Raw genomic sequence first — 27,000 nt, forward strand, 5'->3', positions numbered from 1 at the left:
ATGAACCAGCACAAATCTGTCCGATTTAGATATAAGAATTTCGCCTCTTCTCAGTGAGTCAGATCATTTGACTCAGCTCAGCTAGCGAACAGCTCATTGCAATTTGTTCCCCCTAGACAATTTATTTTTTATTTGAATTGAAATAGCTAAAATGAAATAGTATAGAATATATTTAAATCATCAGAACCAATCACCTCGAGACAGACTTGACTATATACGGTACATCCTTCTCATCTTTCTCAGAATTCATACTAACAAAGAGCTTGGATGTGGAAAAGAGTTTTACATGGAAACTTTTTTGGATTAAATGACTCTGCAGGACTAATGGTCAACACCAACAACAAAAAAAAGGGTGGGGGGCATTAGTTATTATACTGTACCTGAGTCGGCTCTCAAAGTTCACCTAAAACAGTCGACTCATAGAGCCGACTCGTTCGTGAACGACACATTACGATCAGCCTTCAGTACCCAAAATGGTAAATGGTGTGCACTTATATAGCGATTTTTTTTAACCTTAGCAGTTCTACACAGCGCTTTATACTGGTTCTCATTCACCCACTCACACACACACTCACACACCAATGGTAGCCGAGCTGCCATGCAAGGCGCTAGCTTGCCATAGGGAGCAACTTGGGGTTTGGTGTCTTGCCCAAGGACACTTCGACATGTGGAGTCATATGGGCTTCGATAAGTGGACAACCCGCTCTACCACCTGAGCCACAGCCACCCAAAATGATCACTGTCACTACTTGTGCAAAGTCATTTGCAAGTATTATCTTATGATTGAAAGTTTTCATTTGAACACAGAGCACTGATCCTTTTAAGTAAGAAAAAAAATCGGATGGAGTCAGAATGAACCTTCCTTCCTGGTGACTCGTTCGTAGTTTGGTCCCCACCACAATGATGTACTGTATAAAACGCTTTTTATCCAAACATCTAAGAGCCCATCACTCAAAACAAGCAGCGTGTAAGTTATTTGGGACAGAGGGAACTGTATTAGCCAGGTCCTCCTACCCCGAGATCCTCTGCATGGAGTTCTCTGTGTACGAGTCAAAGGTTCACTCTGGAGGCCTTGTGAGGGCGCAGGCATGTTCCTACACTTCCCATAGAGGAATGTCTGCTTTTTTTCAGGCCACTTCAGCTCAAATCTGCGCCGCCATTGTCGTGATCAAAGACTTGGCCTGTCTTTTTTTAGTGTAAAAGGGGACTTCCCTCATTGTAACCTGGACCTTTGGATTGTGGATAACCCCGCTCTTTAATTGAACCAAATTTGACACACAGTACGTTCTTAAAATTATTTTAGGATAAGTCCATCACGATGTATGATGTTCAGGGTTGAGTATTATCCATCTACTTGTACCCATGTATAACAATATCACGTGCTCAATGAATGCACACATTTTGATTTCCACAACTAAATTTCCTATAACCAAATCATTTATTGTACATTTTTCATATTCTCATTTCAGGTTTGTTGTAGAATCCATGATTTGGTTTCACACTGAAGTAGGCTCAACTAACCTTAGCTTGTTTTTATGCTTCATTTTTTTTTTTTTCTTCACTTTTATAGAGTGAATGTGAATATTTCTCTCTGTGTTGTCTTTGCATGTCTTGGTGTTTATACGTAAATATGTGTAGTATTTATCCTGTGTATTTCAACGTCCTGTGTTCTTTAGCTACTCTAGGGCCCAAGATTCCAAATTCGCCCAGCGTTTATCTCTCCGTCATTTACTGCATTACTTAACAGACTATGAACTTAAGCGTTCATCCACCACAAGTAATGTCAACAAAGTCATTTTCTTAAAATATTGAACGGTGAAAATAATGAATTATGTGAAACCGCAATACTGTAAGTCCACAATAAGAAAATATAATAACTAACTAATTAGTCTGTATGTGGAGATTAATTGGCAAAACTCATGAGTGTGGCTGAATACTAACCTGAATCCCAGCGTTCAGTAACATCCTGCTTTGCACGAGCATTAGTCAATACTGGTGTGTTTGTTTATCGTTTCAACAGACAGTACATCAATTAATATTTTAATATTAAAAAGTTCATGGTTTGTTAATGTAATGTGGTAAATACTGTGAATGTAGGGCATATTTATGTAATTATTAGCCCTTGATATCAGTATATTATAAAAATAATAAACTACAATAGCATGTAGTCTTAAAGCTGAGAAGCTTTGCCAATTTAAATTCAATTGAACAAAATATTCTTATAAATTAAAACTATATAAAAGAGAAAAAAAACCCAACATCATCATCCATCTTTTCCTGTAAGATATTTCCACCGCATTGATCAGTATATTAAAGATGTATTTCTTGTTAATGTAATTAAACAACGGCTTGATCTGACATTTTTTCCCCCCAAAGAAACTCCTGTGCTGGAGATTTGAACGCTACAATAAGTTTCAAAGTACATTTTTAAAAAATTAAGCAATTAATTCAGAGTTTAAAACAAAACTTTGTCTACTGATATATTTGTTTTGTGAATCAGAATGGGATTAAACACACCCCCCCCCCTTCCCTCCACACACACACACACACACACACACACACACACACACACACACACCAAAAAAAAAACAGTATAAGAATAATTTATGAGGAACAACATAGCGAGGGATTACAAAAGAACAACAACAAAATTTACGATGTGTAAAGCGATGGCAATACTTCGCTGAACATGTCATCATGTGGTGTTTACATGGAGAATAGATTGTGTAACTGAGTGTAATCGTTTAGATTTAGTTACTACACTGTATGTGATCTACTGCTTGATATACTGCACTTAATTATATACACGTCATACATTCACTTTAATATACTATATTCTATATATACTACATTATATACTGTCGAATTAGTATGTTGTGGCTCTTTATAGTTTCGTCAGTCGTTTCAGTTCCTTTAAAAGTGACCTTATCACCGGACAAAGCCCTTTAAATCATTATGTCCTCGCTGCATGCCGAGGCTTCTGAGAGCTGAGATGTGCCGCTCACTGTAGAAACGAGTGGAGCAACAGCTGGGGGATGGAGTGGCCATGAGATTGGAACAGGTGTGTTAGGGCCGAGGGACTATCTCTCTCACACACACACACACACACACACACACACACACATACACACAGAGAGCTCTACGGGGAACAGCCATGGGACAGGTGGAGGAGCCGATAGAGGCTGTGGCGTGCCTCAGAATCGGGTTTCAGATCCACCCGTGGGGGGCGTGGGGGGCGTGGGGGGGCTGAGACATTCACAGCCTTGAGAGGTAAAGATGATTTACGGATAGACACAATCGATGACAAGTGTGCACTTGTATCAAGAACAAGAAGAGAGCAAGTGTTTAGGTGGTTACCTACCTAACTACACCACCAACACTACTACTACTACTATTATTATTATTAATAATAATAATAATAATAATAATAATAATAATAATAATAATAGTGAAAGAAGGAGGAAGTGTTGCGAAAAGAAGAGGCTATATCAGAGAGAATAACATCATGAGCTAGATGTATTATCAAGAAGAGAGATGTGTGTTATGTATAATGTTTGCAATTAGCTTTATTGTTCTGTATAACTGAAATGAAGATGCAATAAATATAAATATAGCAGCCGGAGGTTTTCATTTACATTTGCCATTCTGTCAATAAGGACAGTTTTGTTCTGCTGCACAGATGCCACTTACTATTATGGAGTATACACCAATATATGCACTCACCCGCACATAACACATCTACCCACACACACACACACAAAGAGAGCGCATGAGGGGAAGAAAAAAAAAACAACAAACCCCTCTAAGAATCATGCAGCTGCAGCACCCCGCGCCATTTAACACTCCTGTGACCTGACACGTCCGGGTCAGTGAATTCAGCCGGGAAACAAAGACAAAGCTGGTCCTAGAATGTGAGTCCCCAATTACCCTTCATACGGATCTGCAGGCCACAATGCTGCAGGTGAGAAGTTGGACTGAGATTTTGGTTAGGCCCTGACACACACACACACACACAATGAAAGGGCATAGGAAGGCCTCACGTCTACAGTGAAAAACAAGAAACAAGTCCGTCATGTAATTAAGGAATAGAATACTTGGTGTCTTGCCGTTAGAAAAAAAGAATCAGTGACAGGGTGGTATTATAACGAAGCAGCTTCACTGTTAACATCCCATAACAATAAAGCGGTTTATTCTTCTTATACCACAGCACTTGAAACAATGACATATTATACGTTTGAGCAATTTATATATTTATATATACCAACAAACCATATCTGCCATCTTCAATATACTTTCCCATGTCAGGAAAACGTACCGCTTTTCCTCTGACTGTTACAAAGCACTAACACTGGAGACTCCTTCCTTAAATATCAAATAAACCTCTCCTCACAGAAAACGGCACCATATCAACACCACCATTCCACCATAGAAGTCCCTGTATAATCTGTTACTATAGAAATGATTATAATATTAGGATGAGAGCGCATTTATATAAATAAACCTGGGATTCGCTTTATAACCCAATCTTTTCTTCGAACCGTGCTGTTATAGGAAATGAATCGACACCTTCTGACCAATCAGAATCGAGAATTCAACAACACTACAGTATAAAGGGGTTTATTGTTAGCACAGTGGCACACCAGGAGACAGACTCACATTTGAGTCGTATCTCCAGTAAAGGACATTAATGTCATTTCCTTGAGCCTTGAACTTTGAAAGAAAGACATCAATGAAAAAAAAAGTACTTTTTCACCACTAGGGGCGCTGTGTTTCAAGTGCTCGTTAATTAATATTCTCTGTGCAACACAACACGGTACACTGTGTCTGTTTAAATGCATCAGAGAGTCTTAAATACATAATACTGATGAATTTTCAGCAAAATGACAAGATTCTTTAGATATGAGAATCGGCTCAAAGAGTCGAAGAACATAACCAGGCGCCGCAGAATAAACAAACTTACAGTAGCAAAGCCTTCAGAACATATTAAGGGCAACAGTTATCCGTGACTTATTTATAGGAGTGTGTGTAATTAGACACAGGTGAGGCTGATTACAAGTCCTGTGATTATGAGTGGGGTCATGTGATGTGGTTTGTTGTTCATTGTCATGGGAAGTGGATTTTTTTCCCCAGTGGTGTATCAATTGGCGTTGTAGCTGGGGACGTGTAATGTTTAAGAATGGATATTTTAGTATGAACTGCAGATTACAAATGATTAAAGCGAATGATACTCAACACATTTGTTTGTGGTTTTCATGCATTAATCAAAAGAGGTGCAAAGGAATCAAGCCTAATTAATTTGTTACTGTTTATCATCTGCACTTTGCTTAGTCATTTTTTTTCCCCACTCACTATACTCCAAAAATAAAGATCTCTATTTTCTCCTCATTACATTTTTTTTTTTTTTAAATGTCTATATTTCTCTATAATCCCACATTTGTAAAATCATAAAGTGACTCTTTAGCATTAGATTATGTTCGGTTAGGTTCAAGGACTCCTATTCCTCCCTGATTCCTAAGGAATCAAAATGAGAATGAGACCTGATACCTGTGGGGATTTTTATTTTTTTTCCTCCACAATATAAAATAATAGGTCGTAGTTTATTTATTATAGAAAGAAGCCTTTTGTAATGGTTTTGAGTTGAAGTCGCTGATGTCTGCTCAAAAAGTCGCTAGATTTGTCACTACTTTGAAAGAAAGTTGCTATAAAGGGGTGTAAAAAATCACCGAACCTAGCTAATACCCAAATCTAGCTAGTCACCATAATGTATCTTTTGTATCGTGGCAGTTTGTATTGTGACAGCTAACTTTTAGCATTTAGCTAGTTTGTATGGTCAACGTTATTATCATGCTACGTACCACTTGAGAGATTAGGAATGCCGTTGTTAGTTAGCCTTAGCTACTGTTTAGCTACGTTCCCTGGTTTCATGGTGAAAGAGACACTTCATTTACTTTCAGTATCTATGTCTTTATGTGTTGTGAATCTTTCTTGTACTTCTACTTTCACATTTTAAGTACATTTTATATCCGATTTGTACGTCCGAAGCTGTCCTTCAGTATTCATTTAGATCAGTAGTTGTTGCACTTTTACTCGATTAAAGAATTTCAGCACTTTTAGCACTCAGTTAATAACAAAGGCTTTAGCACATGAGCCTGGTTTAACTGTAGTATTCCGAAAACACCATCTGTCACTCAAGCTGCGTCTGTTTTGTTTTGATTTGTATTTTTTTGTTTGGGTTTTTTTTATTATTATTATTTATAGCAAAAATAATATTAAACATGCTTGAACGTACATAACAAAATACAAATATGGCATTTTTCTGTTACTCTGCGGGGTCGCTGATTTCCAACGATGTTTCGGCTCTCCATCTGGACACCACTGACACCACTGCAGGCCATGACTTAGTAGGTCAAATGGTGCCTTAGGACATAACAGACAGAGAGAGGGAGGGGGGAGAGAGAGAGAGAGAGAGAGAGAGAGAGAGAGATGCAGGCCACACAGGAGGAGAACATACACTAAGTGGAAACAGACGTGTCTAAAAATACACCATCTGAAATATCTAACGTTCTGACCCAGAAACATGCACAGAGTGATCGTATTGGTGCTCCAGCAGAGCAGACAGCACTGCAAGACCATGATATGATTAGTCACACAGACACACAGCAACTGCCTGGCACTCTTCTCATATATATATATATATATATATATATATATATATATATATATATATAATATGGGTATGTTTTTAATTATTCACTTTATTATTAATGTGTATTAATATGATTCATTTCATTCCACTCTTTTTTTTTTAGTTTTTAAATCAGGCTTTATGGTATATGCTTGTGAAATGTATATATAAACTTATAAAATACCTCATGTAGTCCATTTCATTTACTACGTCAACTCTAAATTCCATAATAATAATGGTCAGATTGGTCAGATTAAAGATTAAGGGGTTTTTCTTTCTTTCTACCCTTTTTTTTTTTTGGTTTTGTTTGTTTTTTGGAACCGATGCCCTGTGAGAATTCCAGTAGGTGGCAGGAACGCAGCACAGCACATCAATATTGATGCAGTGGGGTTTAACTGGCTTTGGAGGAACTTTCTCCCACGTTAATATTGATGGGGTTGCCACATATTGGATTCAGACCCTCTCTTAAAGATTTTATAGCTGGAAAAGCAGGGCTGTGTTACATTTTTATTAAAATGCAGTGGAATTTTCGGGTTTTACATCTTACGGCAGGGGAGTTTTCTTTACTCTGGCCTCAGTTTTCATCTCTCCCTGTTTGCCATGGGATTGAGAAAGGTTGGGAATTCCCATGAGGAATGTCGAGCGCAAGAAGAAACGCGCGAGGCACATCCTCATCTTGAAAAGTCGGCTTAGTCTGTCATCATTCAGTCTTGTGTGCCCTGGAAGGTGAAATGGCTGTTGGTTAAAGGGAAAAAAAAGCTCAAAGGCTTTTCCACAAACAGCCTACATTGGCCACTGAGGAGACGGATTCTAACTTGGGCCAAAGTAGTGTTTGCAGTAAACAAAGATTTATGTTGAAAACATGGACATCAAAAAGCCTCAAACAGCCTGCATTCATCATACTGCATATATCGCATGATGTATGCATTTCTACCACAGCTCTGTTGAATGCTTGAATGTGATTGGTGTTGATTAATTTTCTATAACAGGAGCTCTGACAGTAGAGCAGCTGCAAATCCCAGGTTTATATTAATGCACTCAATCGAATACTTTATTATTATTGTTTTCATAGTAACAGCTCATTCACATGGACTTGTATATCTATCTATCTATCTATCTATCTATCTATCTATCTATCTGTATATCTGCATATCCATCTCTCTATGGACTAGATAAGGGAACACTCGGCAGAAACAAAATCCCTCTGTCCCATCCCAGCTGGCTTTTTGACAGTCAGCCAGAAAAGTGGGACCCCTTATGGACAAACTGTGACCTCAATTCAATTTGTCTATTGATCTGGACACTGCAGGGTGGGGAGTTCAGTCGGGGTGCCGTGCCCTTGCGGCTAGCGTTCACGTCTAAAAAGCAACAGCCACGGGGCATCTTTATTCATCTACTTAGTATACAGAATGCCCTCCACCCTCTGAATCACTTCGCTCCATCCACATCTCTTGGCAAATTGAAACCGTGTCATAACAGATTGAGGTGTCGGGGTTAAACAGGAGTGACTGTTTAGTCAGGGGGGCAAATGCAGCAATCTGTTTGTCTGTGATAGTGGAGTCTGGGACTATTAATGCCAAGTATGAATGATTTATAGGCAGAGATACTGGATTTGTCATTTCAGCCATGGGCCGGCACCTGCTCAGGTCTCCTTTAAACAATCCGAATGCCTCTCAGTGAATAACCTGTACGTCAAGTTATAGATCCAGATTCCCATAAATGTTGATGGCACACAGGGTGAAAGGAAGATATGCGCTCGGCTATCAGGTGACATTTCAGACCCACGCACACTCTTTCACATACGTAACGCACCACATGTGGTTTATATTCATGGGGAGCTAGCATATCGTGGGACGGGATGGAGTGGAGAGGTCACCGTGTCCGGCTGGGACTGACAGCTCTGAAATGAAGACGTAAGTCATTTTTATATAAGCTGCTCGAGAAGACGAGCAGCACGATGGAAAAGTGGGGGGAGGACAGAAACTGGACAGCTTACGCTTTCTTTCTAAAGGTGCGGACCGGGTTATCCATGCATGTCACAAAAATGATATAAAATTAAGATTTTAAAGTACAAACACTTATCTATGTGGTACCTTTAATAAGACGAACATGACTGGGGACAAACATCAAGAATGTACCGTACATAAATAATTATGTACCTTTTGCGGGATACATTTACATTATTTATACGTGTACAGACGTAAATATTTATAACGGCAAAAAAAAAAAAAAAAAAAACAACTAAATATTCCGACCAGATTTAAAAAGGTTTCTCTGATTTTCTAAATACTCAATTGTCTTCGTTAATAAAAGTCAATCACATGTAAATGACTGATTTACATTTAGCAACGCCCACCGAATTCCATAAAAGGAAAAGGGTTAGTTCAAAACAACAAAATGATGACTAAAAGGTGAAAGAGCACCGCCTAAGCAGGTCTGCAGCAATTACAGCACGCCAACTACCATAGACACACGTGAACTCTTCCTCGCTTTAGAGGGTGCCATTATTATTCTTCTTTAATTAAACGTACTTCTACAAAACGTTAATTAAATTGGTGTGTAATTAAAATAAACAAGTTATTTAAACTTGATAGCATTAATCTGAATAGAATATCACAGTAAGTTATACATCAGTGAGTCTCTTTATATATAAATGTACACTAAACCCAGGGGCGAACGCAGGATCTGAACATTTTCCCAACTCGCCAGATTTTAATGAACACCATATTTCTTGTGTAAACGTTCTCATACATCTCAACTCTATAACTAACAATGTTATAAAAATTTATTTACAACACATGTTCCACAATTCATTTTCTACATAAGAAATAGCTCAAACTTTGAATAATGAATTATATTCAAACTGGACTATATATATATATATATATATATATATATATATATATATATATATATATATATATATATATTCTTTTTTTTTAAGCATCAGTATTTCATTAATCATACTTGTAACTATACAAACTTCAACACAACGAGAGAAATTTTGTGAACGACAAATTTTATTTCAAGGATTCATTTTTTTGTCAAACCTAAAATACAGGGGGGGGGAAAAAAAACCTCTTATAGAAATATTCTGTGAACTAATATAACAAGTCATGCTTTCCTAGACCCCGTGGATTAGAAATCCAAACGTTGCCTTTGAAAGCTGTAGTGCCATGTTAAAACAGTGACATACTGAAACATACTGCTAGAAGAATAATGAAATACTTGATATCCGCTGCTACCTACCGCTTGGTGCCCGGCCCCCTAGAGCCGTCCTAGAGCTGCTGAGGTCCTGATTTCTGTTGATATACTGTTCAGTGTGTTCCTTTATGAAAGAATTAAGCACTTATAGACCGACCTTACATGGCAACTACAGAAAGTCTATCTAGCCGTGCTGAATTTTTGGTGGTAGCTGAAAAGAGCATAGAGAAAAGGGGAGGGTGCCTGGCTGGTTTCAAATATGAAGTGCCTCTTTCACATCTTCAAACTCCTTCAGAGACGCAAAATGACATTGAGACGAACCACAATAGAGTTTTGCGTTTTTTTCACCGACTCATACCGTTCGCGTGCCGTTTACGTCGTGGCAGTGGCTTTAGCGTATTCAGTTTTACTGGCCTCTTTTCTTTCAGACTGTAGTGTTAGCGCGATTTCTCCACTTAAACATGCTTAAAGCCCTGTTAAAGTCCGGACCGTAATTTTATTTCTCGAAACGTCCTGGTACGAAAAAAAAAAAAAAAAAAAAAAGACACCCACTTTGGTATCAGCTTTTAATGGCTTCTGGCTTGTTTGAAAATCAGTGGACTGGAATGGACTTTGCCCTTTTTCGGTCAAGGTGATGCAGTCAAGTACTCAGGCATGATGTCCGTAAACACTGTAGAGCGACTGCGGAAGAAATCTTGGCACGAGAACGTCTCAAGAGTTCCGTTCCCGAACACAGAACGGCGAATTAGGTGCTGATGGGTTCTACATGATGTGGCTTTAGCGGATGTGGACGGGGTCAAGGCCCGTTCTCGTTGTAGTGGAGCGAGAGGGGTCGGTCTCTCTGCACAGGCATGTAGGGCCAGTTGTAGCTGGAGCCAGACAGCAGCATGTCCCTGAGCAGCGTCTCGATGGGTGTCTTGCCCACCAGGCGCACGAAGAAGAGCTGCTCGATCACGGGTGACGAGACGATGCGCAGCGATGGCAGGCGCAGCAAGAGCCGTCCGAAACGATTGGGCTGATTGGGGTACTGGTTCCTTACATACTCCTCCAGAGCACACTGAGACTTTTCCTGGATGCTTTCCACATGAGCCACGTCTGACAGGCCCATGGCATCTGGAAGAAGCAGAGAGATGGCGGTTAGTGTATATTCAACACCCTGGGATTGAGGGATTTAGAGACAAATCATCACTCAAGTTCATACTTAAAGGAATAGTCAATCCTGAAACACATTAAAATGTACTGATATTTAAATATTTGTGAGGTGTTTAGTGGTTCTGGTTCCAATTTGTTTGTTGGTGCTGTATATTAGTTATTCCTGTGAGAATGTAGCGGTTGTGTGTTGCTCTGACATCACAGGCGTGCATTTTTATTTTTACAGTTTATACAATGTAGCTCACGATAATGCTATATACAGATAAGTATGTCGTTCAGGGAGGATTTTTCCTTTAGGACCTCTAGACATTTGAAAATGACATGGATGTCCCTTATAGAGACTAGGACAAGTCTAGGAGTCTTCTGTTCGGTTTGTATTTCCTTGACTAGTTTGGCTACGGTAGCAATTTTTGTTTTGCACAAGGGTGGATTAGTGTTTAGAACGTTCGCCTCAGACCTCCGGGGTCGGGGATTCGATTCCCACCGTGGCCCTGTGTGTGTGTGCGGAGTTTGCATGTTCTCCCCGTGCTGCGGGGGTTTCCTCCGGGTACTCCGGTTTCCTCCCCCAGTCCAAAGACATGCATGGTAGTCTGATTGGCCAATGTCCAAAGTGTCCGAAGTGTATGAATGTGTATGTGATTGTGCCCTGCGATGGATTGGCACCCTGTCCAGGGTGTACCCCGCCTTGTGCCCAGATGCTCCCTGGGATAGGCTCCAGGTTCCCCGTGACCCTGTGGGATAAGTGATGGATGAAAAAATGGATGGATGGATGGATGCGCCTCATCTTCTCGACTCTCAGTCAGCTTACACATGACTAATAAGTTATCATGCTGAGTTTTGGTTTGGAGGGACAAAAGATTAACTGCTGCATAATTGTGTGGGGGTTAAAAAACACCACCCCCCACCTTTGCTACATGGAGGGACACAACTGTCACGTCTGACCTTGTCACGTTAGGGCATATAAAGACATCATCAGTCACTGTATCCAATGTTTTGAGGGGACTGGGTGATGCATCAGCCTTGGGAATAATATCATCGCTGACAGGACGTGCGTGCCTGTGTGTAGTTTCCCATGAGGCTGCCTATATGGCAGTAGGTACTCTCTCATACCCTTTGTGTCTCACAGTGAGAGTACGCATTGGGAAGCCCCCTACTGCTGCGAATCCGGGCAAAAAGATGAAGCACCAACGGCATTCGCCTCCAGTTGGGAGATTGGGGGAAATATGGACGGGGTGGAAACCCCTCTGGGAAAGGAGGCGGCGAGTTATGTAGGTCAGACTGCGTCAAACCCTCTCACTGTAACTCAGCATACATAATTCAGGCTTGCTGGTGGGAGGAAGGGGGAGGGCCAAGAGATTGCCCGGCTGGTTTCAATAATAGATGGAAGCTTGAAGAAACAAGGGAACCATTTGGGAAAGTATAGGTCATATTTTAGAACTGCGAACGTGTTTCTGAAGTTCAAACTTGCTGGAAAATGAATAAAAATAGGTGTGCAAAAAAACTTCGGAGGTTGGAGACACGTGTGTGAAGTTTCACATGCGACCTATCACACCGAACCCACAGGCCACATTAACGGAGTTTGAGGGACACGATGCTTGGATAGTATTCCAAGCGACTCCATATGTTTTTCCAACCACTGAAAAATAAACTGTGCAATTAATTTCAGAGCCAGTGTGTTTTTACGGCAGGGTTGTCAAACTCAAAAGTGCATCGATACTGCGTTTGCTACAGCCGAGCTATTTATCTAACTTCAAGACCTGACATTTAACTCTTCAACTAATTAGTAACCCCTTCCTGTATTGCATCAGGTGTGTTAGAGCCGCTGCCTTATCTTGTTTTCCTCTCCAGATCCCCCACATTCTAGTGTAGCCTAGTGAGCATTACCACTATATGCAAACTACAAAAAAAATAAATAAATAAAATAAAAAAGTTAAACACAGTTTGCAGCTCTTTGCTAAATTATCTTTAAACCCCCATGCATCGAAACACACTGGCACCAACTGGGCCTAAAAAACAACAGATTAGACCTTGGAAAACACTTGGAATTTTTTCATTTGTTCAAACATGACATGAAAGATAGAAATGCTAGCTTATTTACTAAAAAAAAAAACAAAAGATCACGGACGTAGCATTACCTCTTAAAGTCGGATCGTGTTACTAATTGGCAGCGGATGATAAAACACGTCACTCTGTGCTAGAGGTGTGGATTGGGATTGGGTTCCCACAAGACCCAAAAACAAAGCCACAAGAATGGACGGATTTACTCTCGTTGTGAGGTTGCAAGAATAACATGGGGGCTTATAGGACACGGTGCACTGGTCAGGGTAATTACCATTTAAATGACCTTATATGTTTTGTTTATATTTTGGTGAAATCGACCAGGAATTACGAGGTTCATACTGAGGGTGGGTACAAAGAGAAATAAGTTCACGTGTGGGCGGGTTTCGTGGGAATTCCTTCAAGATTCCTTTGGTGGGAGTGGGATTGAACAAACAGTCCCGCACACACCTCTACTCCGTGAAATAACATTCTGATCTGTAGTTACTTCACGCTTTGTCCATGATGCAAATGAAATTCTAAATGTAGCTGAACACCACGACATACACTGCCGGGCAAAGGTTTTTGAACATGCTATTTGAACATTTCTGGCTGAGCTTTAAGAAATGGGTTAAAACATCTGGAATCGGAAACAGCACAAATGGACTGATAAATGCTAAACACTAACAACACTAACATCACTAAAAGCTTCATATCAACACGAAGCCAAATTTCATCTTGTAGTAACTTCGAGTAACTGCTGACTGGCAGGGGTGAAACTCGAAGTTCAACTCATCAGGTTTCGTTTAAAATGATTGATGACTACAGGACACTATAATATGTAGATGCTTCCTACCTGAAGTAAAGAGCACAATGGACTTGAGGCAGGAATACTCCGCTGTGTCCACCTGCAGGGCCTTCAGCTTCTCTACCTGCTCCTGGAATACACGGATATGGTCCATGAAGGCCACCACGCGCTCGGCTGACATCGGGGAGGCGTGCAGACCGGCGGCAGCTAGCAGCGGTGCCACATGCAGGGGCATGGAACACTGTGCCGCATTCAGCACAAACAGCTCACTCCACGACATGCGCAACAACGCCACCTAGGAGCCAACAATGTCGTAATGAAGATCAGTGATGAAGATCAGAGCGTTAACGACTCAGCAGCTCATTAACTGCTACTGGTATAAGCGAACTACCGACGTCCGAATCGTCAGGTTTCCAAATTTGCTTTGCACATGCAGCCTCCGATATCAGCCGGATGGTTTTACTGGAGGAATTACAAAAAAAAAAAAAAAAAAAAGTTGCTCATGCAATTGTTATCCATCTTTGATAAGCACAGAAAGTGCACCCATAAAAGCATGATCATATTTGTCTTGATTTCCAGTTCCCTGTACGTGACTGTTACATTTCCTCCAAAACCAATGCCTGAACGAAGTATTATTAAATCAGGCATATCCTTGAAAGAACATTGCAGCTAAAATGCTTTTTGCATGAATTTAATCAGCTGGTTATTTATTTTATCATGATCACAAGGGTTCACGGGTCTCTAGTGGCTTTACCTGATCCATGAGCTGTAGGTCTGGAAAGAATGGGATGTTCTTGGCCCACTCTACAGCGCTGAAGAGAAGACGTGCTGCCAGCTCGCAAATGTTCTCGATGCCCATCAGGTTGTTTGACTGCATGCACTGAGCGCCGTAGCGGGACGTGGGGTATGGCTCCGCCCGCAGGAGCAGAGAGATGAAGCCAGATAGATATGGTTGCCCATTGTACGGGTCGTTCCCATTGGGCAGGTACTGGCCTGGACTGGTCTGAGAGCTGGACATGCGTCCTCGCTGGACGGCTGTGGACAAAAGGAGATCACACACGCGATGTAAAAAAAAAACCCAACAACAAACCATGAACGATGCTCAAAACTGATGTCAAAGCATGACTGACGGTATTTACAGTAAATGACAATTTAGTAATTATTCTCAAAGTATTTTTCTCAAAGTATTTTTCTCAAAGTATTCGGAGATATTCTTTTTGCTTAAAGCTCTATATACTTTACATACCGTGGTGAAATAGATCTGTCAGTGGAAACTGCAACCTGATTCTCAACGCAAAACAGAAAACAAGGTTTTAGGCTTTATTCTCATAGCCTTGACAAATTACGTGTTAAATAATACTACGCTGGAGGTTTGACTTCTTCTATATATATCGTCTATCTTTTGAAAGTCAACAAGCTCGTTTATATTTTTGAACTGGTGACCTACTCAAATCACACTGCTTGGTAAATATCTCAAACGTGGCGCAGTTTGCCAAAATGCCAGTGTTTTGGCTACATTACTTGTTCATGAGGGCTGAATGAAATAGTGGTTTAGTATTTGTTGCATATCTGCGGAGTCCATCAGAGAGAAGAATCCTTTGGTCTCCATCAATGAGTAATGAGCGAATAGATACTGCTTAAAGCGGAATGGTTTTTCACACCTCCCCTTTGACAAATGGCTCAGCAGAGGCCAAGGGCCAAACAGAGGCCATTTTTGCCACCATGCCCCTGAAAGCCCATTTGGAAAACACCTGTTCAGCCATTCCGCTGTCTGACTAATAACTCCATCTACTGTTACATACAACGACCATGTGCACGACAGAACAGACAGAGAGAGGTGTGTTAGGTATGGAAAGAAAAACCAGCGTCTCCTGCGCTTAGAATAGAACAGCTGTGTTACTCGAGGATTGTAAAGTATGGCAAGGGTCATGACCTTCTCCTTAATCAACGTGGATTTTATCCTTAATCATATTTTACTCTCAGATATCATGGACTTTAATTGAGACTGTGCCGGAACAAAAGGAAAAACCCAACCCAACCCAACCCAATTAGAGGCTGTATCAGAATAACTGTGACAATCTATGGCCAGGACTATAAGACTACATATATATAAATATATGGTCATTGGAAATTGTAGACCAAGTGGGAAACCCTGCACAGTTTAATACTTTCCTCTTCAAAGTGATCCAACTGATCAGCCAGTTAATAAGCCCATTAAATTAGTTGGCCCAGATGAGTTGAGAGTATAGAATCCTTCAAACTGGGCAGGACTCCAAGACTGACATTAAAAACCCCTTGTCTAGAGGTTTAAACGTGCTAGGCATAGTGTAGGAAGCCAAAGAATAAATAGATATGACAATGATCCCCACTTGACACACAGGCGCAGACTTCTGGTTGGTACCTGAGGTGGAATGACACCATCTGGAGATCCCTGAACCAGAGTCTGGAGTAGGGCCTGCAAGAAGGGCTTAGGAGAGTGATACGGATGGGATGGGGTACTACTACAGGACCACAAACAAAGAACCAGGGACAAGGAGCCAGGGATACAACTAGGGAATCAGAAGACTCTGGAAAGGGCTCAAGGAATTAGCATGGTGCCTGGGAAACTTCAGGGTAGTGGATGGAGCAGTCTCAGGGACCAAGCATAACATCAATGTAGGGCCTGGCATCGTGGTAAAAACAGGACCAGAACTTGTACTGCTTAGTAACTATGGTGCAGAACATGGGCGTGTTGTTGGAAATAAGGAACAGGTACAAGAAACCATTAACAAGCACTGAGTGATATTAAAAAAATTAGATATATAAATTAACTAGAGAGTCTTGAGCTTCAAAAAGGTGTGTGTGTGTATATGTATATATATATATATATATATATATATATATATATATATATATATATATATATATATATACACACACACACACACACACACACACACACACACACACACACAATTCCAACCTAAACTATTTTTTTTCTTCAGATCTCTATAATACAAATGATCATTTGTTACGCAAAACATCTTCAACATAAAATACTACATGGAACGAATCTAGTGAGTTCACAGTATTTCAGTGTGCCTTTTTTTCGAGAGGGCAAAAACCTTGCACCATGTTTACAGCAGGGCTTTAGAATGTGGACCTTGGCTCAGTAAGAAAGTGGGGAATGGGTCAAAGGGTACATGGAGGAAGAAAAGAGAATAAGAAAAAGAGACTGATTGAGAGAGGGCGAGAATGTGGAAGTAGTTGGCTGGGACCCAGGATCAGCTGTGGGTGGCCAGTGGAACAAGGCTTCTAAGCTGAGCAAGACTGCTCTTACTGGGAACTTTGAGGGGAAGTGACTACACTGAACGGAGTTGATCTCTGTATGCTCCTTCAGTGATTGAGGGGAAATCTGCGATGGCATGGCAACACACTGCACTAGAGCTGGTCACACCGTGAATGAGGCTTGTCTTGACCCTGTTACACTGGGGGTTTACAACATAGCAGATAATACTATGAAATGATTATTTTACCAAACCTCTATCGTATTCAGGTGACCTAAACCTTTCAAAATTCCTGTAAACATGATGTCATTACTGCTACAAATTCCCCTTTGCCAATCACTGAACAAAGACCAATGAGTCATAATAGGACTGACCCTGAGCACCAGCAGTGTTGACAGTTCACTATCACCCGATCCCTGACCCGACGCTTCATTCACCAGCCACGTGAACAGTTAAATGAAGTAGGGAAAAGGATGTCCATGCCACGCAGAACACTTCAAGCAAACACTTGTTCTTACCTTTAGCACTACTTTGTCCGGTACTAAAAAGTCCTGCACATTGTACAGTTCCCCATAAAGAAGCCGGAGGAGCACTCTGTCAAAACCTCAAATGCTAGTGGGACTGACTTTTGACATGCTAAATCTGTTATGGCCTTTCTTTATGCAACAGGAAGAGTCCTTCACACATCCCATAATAGCTCCAGTCACATGGGCCTGCTGAATTAATAAGGGAATATGCTAAACACATGGTGGGGAGTTGGAGGAAATCTCTTGCCATAAGGTCAAGTGTCATAACAGCTGGATTTCCCCGTCTTTCCAACTCGCAGTGTTTCTTGTCGTGTATTATATATCAAAACTTGGAGACCGCACCAACGTTCTCCAAGCCAATGTAGTCAGGCAAAAAAGTCTAAGGGGTTTATTATATATCCCATTGATAAAAACAAGCGTGGTAATACGGATATATTAGAACAAAAGATGCAGTTATAGCTGCCAAACATACTTTAGCCCTGAAGGAGCGTTTAAAGAAACAGACCACGCCAATGCCACAGCTGGACTGGGAGGAGTCAGTTATCATAATAACTGCATACAATTAGTTCTCCACTCTTCAAGTCTTGCAGGTTCCGTGATTATGGCGTACGGTAGATCACGTAATAGAGAACACAATCGAATACAGTCTCCCTCTTGCGAGAGAAGACATTCGCTTTTTGTTTGTGCACGTAGAACATTCAGGATAAGAGTTAAGAGCCAAGTGCACGAGCCAACTGCACGAGGTGATATTTACCCAAACCCTGCTGAGACCTGTCACATTTGGACTTTGTCTTAAACCTGTCTAATATTAAAGTTTACCTTCCAGTGACCTATATATCACCCTTTGATACGGGTCACGGGACGAGGCTCCGGTATGTGTGTGCCTGCTGAGATTCCGGCAGCAGCGTGCAGCGTGTGTGCACACTGCTGGCCGTCTTAGAGCTTACGCTGAGTGCATTGTCCACTGCCCTGGTATCTGAGATCTGAAATTTCTCACACCGTTCCCGCTTTGATACGCTGTTGACGAGGGATCGAGCGTCTTCACGTGTACGACGGAGATAATGAGCGAAACCTCGTGTGTGTGAATGCCAGTGTTCTTGTTGTATCTATATCCAACCATTTCGTGCCCTAACAAAGGTCACGGCAGTGCATGGAGGACATTCCAGCAATCACACACACACACACGCAACCGCTGTCAGTCGGACACACATGCTCTTCCTCCATCATATGAGCTCTTTTGTCGGACTGTAACGTCAATCATGTCAAGAGGAGCCTAAGGTGCGAAAACAGGTAGAGCGGTTGAGCGGCTTGGCCGTGTGCCAGAGGTGGAACTCGAGCTCTCGCAAAATCAGCCCTTTGACCTATTTTCACAGAATTAAAAATGGTTCAAACGTACTTTGGATGCTGTCCGCCTTGTCCAAAAGCCCCTGATGTCAAAATACTAGCAGAAAATGGCATTCCAGGAAAAAGCATGAACTGTGGGTCTTTGTAAAGCACAATGGAGACTGCGTCATGATTCGGCCTCATTCATCGACGAGCACGTGACGCGTCAGTAGGAGTAGTGTGTGGGATTTCTGAACACTTCACATCACAAAGAGCTCAGTGAAATCAGCCGCTTCAGAAACAGTCATAAACGACACAATAATACCAACATGCTTTTCTCGAGGACGTCTCCTTATCAGACAAGACGTCCTTTTTCATACGCCATTAATCATATCTATTGATGTGAACACCTCCGTCTTCGACTCAGGCAAGCTGTATTATTTACACATGTTGGGTTAGATTAGATAAATGAGGTTACGAATGAGGTTAAACCTTACACGGACACACACACACACACACACAGAGAGAAGGGGAAAGGTTTTGGCTTGGTACCAATAAAGTCATAGTCTGTAGTGTTACGTTCTATTAATAAACACCACCCGTGTTCGTATTAAGACCAGAGTTTCATTGTTCCTTAAAATGTTCCAATGAAGAGCCATAACGAGTAGCTATAGACCCATAAAGCAATCCGGTAACATTTCTGCAAGTACAAATGATGTCCTTAAGATGTAATTAATGCATTTAGAAGCTAAAACGCACCTCAGTACACCCCCGAGGACACGAGTGGCACACTTTTTCAATACAGTGTGTTGATCGTGTTTATGAAACGCCAAAATCAAATTTGTCTCGTAGTGGTCGACGTGTCTTTACAGGATCGTAGAATTTGACCTACAAGTCACAGTAATGGCTTGTTTAGCGGCGTCTACAGCACAGTTACCATAGCACGGTAACCCAGAGCGCAGATCACTTAGAACTGCATGGATACAAGGCGCTTGTCTATCTGTTTCTCCTTGGGAAACGTTGCATAATTCAAAAGAGCACTTCACTTATGTATGAACTCAAAGACAAAGTGAGAAGGATATGGTGTATCCCTATGTGTGCGGGTGGGCAGGGTTTTAAGGCATTTGTGAAGATCCAATGTCTTCACGTTGAATATAAAATAAGTGGGGGGGAAAAAAACAAACAAACAAACAAAAAAAAAAACTATACTTTTTTTTTTTTTAAAAAACAAAAATAAGTCAAAAGATTTGTTTTTGGTTGCTGAGGTTAAAAGAGTCAGGGTTGCTATAGGTGCAGAATTAGTCGGCCAGAGTAACACGCGAATTAATACCGATCGTGTACGTATACTTCATGTGTGGCATTAAGTTGTTGTAGGCTGTGAAGTCCTGTTTCGAAAATAATGAAGAACCGATAATTCCTGAATTAGTGGCCATAATTTGGTCAGTGGCCAAACATGGAAACACACTTTTTGCCATCATATTTCACGTACAAAGCATAACCTACAGACGCCACGCTGTGAAATTGGTAGATTTCATGAACTGATATACAGTTAATAATTTACTAGACACCAATGATAGTCAGTGGCTAAGTAATACATGTTACATTTTAGCTCCTATGAATATTTATGTAACGTGCATTCATTTGGATTAGTGGAACAGCCTCCTGTAAACAACACAAGACATATATATATATATATATATTTAACACAAGACATATATATATATATATATATATATATATATATATATATATATATATACACGTGTGTTAATGGATATTTAAGATTAGCACCCCGAGCTCAACTCTACAGCAGGTTTTGAGCTCATTCTGGTCAGCTGTTCTTGCATATAGACTGAACAAATATATTCAGAGAAAGGTCACTGGACAAATAAAGAGAAGTTTGAGCATTTCTGTGGAGATTAACCCTCTGGCTGGAAATACGCCTGACTCAATCAAAACAAATGTTTTATGATGATATGAGAATTCCACTTCCATGAACAAAATGCACAATGTTCGCAAACACGCCAGATACACTGTGGGAGGAAAAAAGCCCAGCGTTGAGTTCAGATTTAGCATGTATAATTACGTTCTGTTACGTAGCATTTAAGCTTTCTCCGCTTGGTCTATCGGTAGCTCTTTGGAACTTTTTTAACAAATTTCTCTCATCCTCATAAATAAGTAACCCGATTAGCGGTGTACGTTACGTATATATCTAATCAAAAAAAGGGTCTAGCTGAGAACTAAGTTAATCTTTCAGACGCTTTTGAACACTGAACATTGAATTCCACATACGCAGGATTAAACATTGTGTTCTGCATGTAACCAGTGTGTTCCTGTACTGTACTTTTTTTGTGCTATTAATCTTAACTTGTACAGCTTTTACGCTCAATATGCATGCATGCAAAGTGTTTCTGAATGTTTTTGAGCCATTCTAATTGGCTAATATCATGTAAGGATCCGGTTCTGCTAAACTAAACAGTCAACACATTTTATTTTCCTGATAGTTAAACGTGTCACGTGTCTGCAAAAGAGAATACTCGGTTAAAAGACAAAACAAAATCGTATATTTCTTCACTTCTGAAAATAAATAACCTTATAAAGAAGGTAAGAGGTGATTTACCCAAATCATATAGCTTTGCAATAATCTGAAAAATTCGCCCTTTTTTATTTTTTATTTTTTTAAAGACATGGACATCAAATTTAAAATCTAAACAAAAAGTCAGCCAGCTTGTACCACACCATACTTGGAATATCTTGGTATATATATATTTTTTTTTCCTCCTGAAATCGATATGGATTACTAAGAAACTGAAACGCGCATGTCACTGATGATGTGTGCCTCTTTGATTCCAACTGAGCCATCCATAATACACATAATACAATAAATGGAGCCTGCTGAGGCACTTTGGTAGCAGCTGGAGTGTCAGGAGAGCAAAACACCATAATTAATGAGAAAACAAAAGGGTTCTCTGTGTAAGGAAAATACTTGTGGGTTTGAAGTAATACCTCTATCTATAAAACATTATGCGGCATCACTGGCTTGTGGAGACGGAGATGTGACCCGACAGACACTTTTGGTGACATTTTACTCCACTTAATCAGCGCAGAGTGCCTTTTCTGTCCACTTAAAGCTTACAGAGAGGCATTTTAGTGCACTTGATAGTAACCTCGGATAAGCGCTGATAAACTTTTGCAGGATAAAATGCAGTAGGGCCTACGTTTAGTGCATTAGTCACTGTTACCGCACAGCATGTACAATATATTGAAAACCGTACTGTGAACATTAATAATCACATAATATAGGTAGCGAAATCTCATGGTGAAATGCATTGTTTTAAACCCTTTATGTCACATGCTTAAAGTGTATCCTGCATTGTTTTTTTGTTTGTTTGTTTTGTTTTGTTTTTTTTTTAAAAATATTTTAAATTGTGTAAATGCCACCATTCGTCCAAATTCACTAAATAGTATCTAAGATTGGTGAGGAACGTGCAAAAATTATTTATTTATTAAGCAATGCCACTGTAAAAAAATATATAATAATAATAATAATAATAATAATAATAATAATAATAATAATAATAATAATAATAAAATAAAAAGTCATTTGCTTGGCTTAACATTATAAGATCATTAACACTCAAACAGGAAATGTAGAAAAATGATATTTTATGATAATCGATGGAATTTCAATGCTGGGAGCTGATACAAATCTGATATTCACTAACAATTCAGGAACTAGCTCTATGTTGTGCTGAATTCTACAGCTGAATTCTTTTTGATGAAATATTTCACATTTGCGAAACAATGTATTGCGCAATTGTGAAGGAAAGCCGATTACTGATTATTAAGCTGGGGATGTGGTTTATTTGTTTTATTTGATGTGTTTGTTACAGAGCAGGAATAATGAGTGATGTACCGGGTTTTGGGCAGCACTCACCCTCTCTCCTCATGCCGACCTTGAGGCATTTCTTGAGGCGGCAGTACTGGCACTGATTGCGGTGGTGCTGATCCACGGGGCAGTCTCGGTTCCCCCGGCAGCTGTAGGTCAGGTTGCGGCGCACAGAGCGCTTGAAGAAGCTCTTGCAGCCCTCACACGTGAACTGGCCGTAGTGCTTGCCGCTCGATTTGTCTCCGCACACCATGCAGTCCACGCTGGCCAGCTTGTCCGCGCCGATCGCGTCGTTACCCGGCGTGGACGCGGACGGAGTGGCCGGTGCGCCACCGGGCTCCTGGCCGCACAGCTGCAGCTGAGAGCCGGGGTCGGCTGCGATGCTCTCCTGCCACTGGTTTACTACCATTGCCATGCTATCCCGTAGTCAGACGCGCGTCTCGGTGGAACTCCTTTACGCCCGGACAGGGGGGTAAGAATCCGTCCCTCGAGGATTTTAAATCCGTACAGAACTCAAAAGACACTCAAGAACCAGGCCTAGCCTAGATGTTCATGAATTGTTTTTGATCGGATTATTTGTTGAGAGGTTTGTAATGCACGCGCAACGTTGACATGATCAACGCGTGCTCGTGCTCCGTGCGGGGCTAAATCACGGAGTTGAACACGCAAGTCTAGTTTCACCGCGTAAACGCTTTCTCTCACCACAAGGCGCAAAAGTTTTCAGCGGCTCTCAGTTCAAACGCGTGTGTCAAGCGCGGCACTCAGAAACGGACAAAAATGACACCACGGAAGAAGCGCTAAAGGAGTTGAACTGAAGAAGAAAGAAAGAAAGAACGAAAGTAAAAACACCCAACACCAACATGCATGCATGCATGAAGGAGGAGGAAAAAAAAAAAAAGAGAAACCAGCAGATAATTAAATTCACATGTGCGCTCCTCGGAATGTTTTCCGACGCGTGGGGGTAAAAAAAACACAACAAAAAAAAAAAACACCACAACAACACAGATATCAGTCCACAATTCGTGAATGTTGGAATGGAAACATCCGTTATGGCTGATATTCTGCGTGAAGAGGACTTGAGAAGCTGTTCGCAGGAGCCGCGCAGCTCATCCGCCAGCTGTCAGTTCGGTTCACCTCTCCCGTAGTTCCGAGTTCGGTGAAAGTGACACTAAACAGCAGGGGCTGTCCAGACTCCGCCCACTGCGCTCCTAAAAAGGACGCACACACCGTATTAGGGGTTGACGCCCTTGGTTAGGGGGCGTGGCCACGCAGGAGACCCGTGCGCAATTGGTTGGTGCTAGTCTGATTGTCCAATTGGACAGCGGCGGCTTTCTAAAGTTCCGTTAATACGATTACGCTGAAAAATAACACGCGACTCGATGTGGAGAGAAATTATTAAGTATCTCAAGTAAAGATGAAGGCTTGGTCCTTATTTATAGTCAACAATATATATCAATAAAACCACACACACACACACACACACACACACACACACACTGTCCTGTTTTTGCGCACCAGGTTTAAGCTATAAATAATAAATATTGCTTATTATAATATTACACTAAAACCCATATTCAAATTCTTCTTTTTAATCAAGTCAAATCCTCATCTGATTGTGTAGGACTTGTTTTAATCACACACACACACACACACACACACACACACACACACACACACAACCTCCCCCTCATTTATTCTCTTTTTTTCCTTTTCTTTTTTAGGTGAAATGGTGATCTCCTGCTGCCAAAAGCACTTGTTTGTGTAACGCAGGCTCTGCTTTGACCAAACGGAGGTGAATAAACCTTTCTTTCACCCTGGGAGACTGGAGCCTGACAGGAGTCCAAACCCCTCTTGCTGGTTTTGTCAGTAAGTTTACAGACGTTATGACGCTTCTTTAGTCAACAAAAGGCTCGCTGTTAAGAGTATCAGGCCTGTTAATGAAGCTAAGGTTCAAACTAATAAACAATCAGCTGAAAATATAGAGCCTATTCTCCCCCAGAAATCTGGGATCAGTTTGGAAACAAAAAATGTAATAATTATCCATATATAGCCTTGAATTTTTCACCTAAAACAGTAGCAGGCCTACCGAGTGAAACATTGCTCGGCTTTCTATTAGCATTCTATTTTGGGAAGCATTTGAACTCTACGTTTATTTTTGAAATGACCCAGACCAGAGTTTTACTTTTACAGAAATTCTTTGCTTTCCGGTAAAATATCCTACGCAATGTTCGTTCACTTCATCTAAACAGGAATGGCAAATGTTCATAAACTGAGAAGTGGGACTTAAATATAATTGCTATGCATTTAGGCAAGCTTAAATAAGAGGCTATTATACAATTATCGTGTCAGCAAAAACCTCACGCGACGTCATTAGAGGCAAAGTGATTAATATAGCCGCTAATTTCAACCGATCGATAAGTTTAATCCTCTGAAATTTATGCTGCGAAAAATTCTGCTAACTACGTGACTAGAGAACAATTTGTTTTTTGACAGTGTAAATCACAGAGGAACGCTCCAGGAACCACGTTCTTTGGCCTGCTTTCTGCAAAAAACAAACAAAAAAAAAATTCTTCCCTCAGTACATTCAGTGCTCTTTTAGTGGACATGGTAAATTCTCAAAAATGTCAGAATGTATTTATTACAATTGTCACGAGATGGCAATTTACAAATCGAAGCAGGACAGAGAGCTACGTCTCCATAAATGAAGGAAAATAAATAACCAAATGATGTGTGTGGAACATACAGGCCAAAGTTAAAGAGTTGGAGAAGGAAAAAATGTCACTTTACGACTACCCCTGTTGAGCGCCGAGCTTTTAGTGCCAGAGGCTATATTGTTGGCCTTTAGCTTGGCTTAATTGTTGTCACATGTAACCCTACCTGTTGTCCAATTAGCCCCTTGACTTGCTATTAGGTCGTTCCGCAGGCTGTGCTCATACTGACTGAGGGCATTATTTCGTCCGAGGCCAGTGATTAAGTGTAATTCTATACAGTGCAAGCTGCTAAGAAAGTCACAAATAAATTCTGATCGATTTTCTCCTGACATGTAATACATTAAAATAATGATTGACGGGGTGGTGGGATCAACCCAAAGCCGAGAGTTTTCCTGTTTTATTCCTCTCATGCTGCAGCAATTTTCCAACAATAACATTTTTCATTTATTAAACAACACGCATTTTATACACGTATTGTTACGTTTAACGTTGTGGAACGTCCGAGAAACGTGTCCGTTCCTGTTATCGCTTACGCTATGGCAGCTATAAACATTAAATCCCTCACCAGCAAGTTCTGTTCCAGAGAAACCACAAATCATAAACTGCTCTCTCCTGAAGACTTTAACCCACGTTAAAGTTACAGCTTTACCTCTGACTCCGGAGATTCCTTCAATAAATGTTAAATAAACATCTCCTTACAGAAAACGTCAGCATTTCATTGCCATACTTGAGTACATATATACGTCCGTGTGAACGAGCTGTTACTATAGAAACCATGAGATATCACATACGAGTGTGTTGATATGAATATAAACCTATTAATATTATATTAAACGCTCAGAGCTGCTGTTACAGAAAACTAATCAACACGTCCTGACCAATAAGAATTAAGAATTCAACAACGCTGCGGTTTAAACAGTTATAATCTCCTACGTGTAAGTGTAGTTCAAAACAAACATAAAAAAGGAGTCGAATTAGTCTTGTAATCTTCCAGAACAAGAAAGATGAAACGTTTTCTAATTCGAATGTCATCATCCTGGTGGATCGGAAGTGCGTCTCAGGCCGAGGTCGGTGGCGTGATGATGGATGAATCGGGAAGAGCGGTTAGTACCCGCAGGGTGACGGACGACCACGGAGCAACTGGCACGCTGATGCTAAGAACGGGGTCAGGGAGTAAACGTGGACACGCAGAACCGCCTAGGAAATGCAAAGGCCACTGGTTTTCTGGGTAATTTATGGAGCCTTTGACACCACATGACACACGAGTCACGGCTCGCTCTCCTGATACACGTGATCCAGAAGGAAGAGTTAGGCAAAACCATTGTGACACAAACTTTGTCCTTCTGGACCTGTTGCTTCTAACAGATCAAAGTTAATGACGATGCACTAAAATAGCTA

General features: G+C 40.8%; 1 protein-coding gene across 1 annotated transcript; it reads right to left on the reverse strand.

Annotated features, from left to right (window-relative positions):
• Positions 1-9,693: 9,693 nt before the first annotated feature.
• nr2f5 (nuclear receptor subfamily 2, group F, member 5) lies at positions 9,694-24,365 on the reverse strand. Its single transcript, XM_053611171.1, has 4 exons — positions 22,940-24,365; positions 14,641-14,921; positions 13,935-14,181; positions 9,694-11,002 (listed from the first exon to the last, which is right to left on the reverse strand). Exons 1-4 carry the CDS (start codon positions 23,304-23,306, stop codon positions 10,686-10,688), a joined length of 1,212 nt encoding a protein of 403 aa, XP_053467146.1. The 5' UTR covers positions 23,307-24,365; the 3' UTR covers positions 9,694-10,685.
• Positions 24,366-27,000: the final 2,635 nt, after the last annotated feature.

This window comes from Ictalurus furcatus, chromosome 23, assembly GCF_023375685.1.
Source record: "Ictalurus furcatus strain D&B chromosome 23, Billie_1.0, whole genome shotgun sequence".
Classification (NCBI taxonomy): domain Eukaryota; kingdom Metazoa; phylum Chordata; class Actinopteri; order Siluriformes; family Ictaluridae; genus Ictalurus; species Ictalurus furcatus.

Excerpts from the sequence above, each read along its gene's own strand:
- nr2f5 (XM_053611171.1), bottom strand. The coding sequence starts at position 23,306 with ATGGCAATGGTAGTAAACCAGTGGCAGGAGAGCATCGCAGCCGACCCC. Across the intron at positions 14,922-22,939 it reads GGTCGGCATGAGGAGAGAGG|CCGTCCAGCGAGGACGCATG; the intron begins GTGAGTGCTGCC and ends TTTTGTCCACAG. Across the intron at positions 11,003-13,934 it reads CATTGTGCTCTTTACTTCAG|ATGCCATGGGCCTGTCAGAC; the intron begins GTAGGAAGCATC and ends TGCTTCTTCCAG.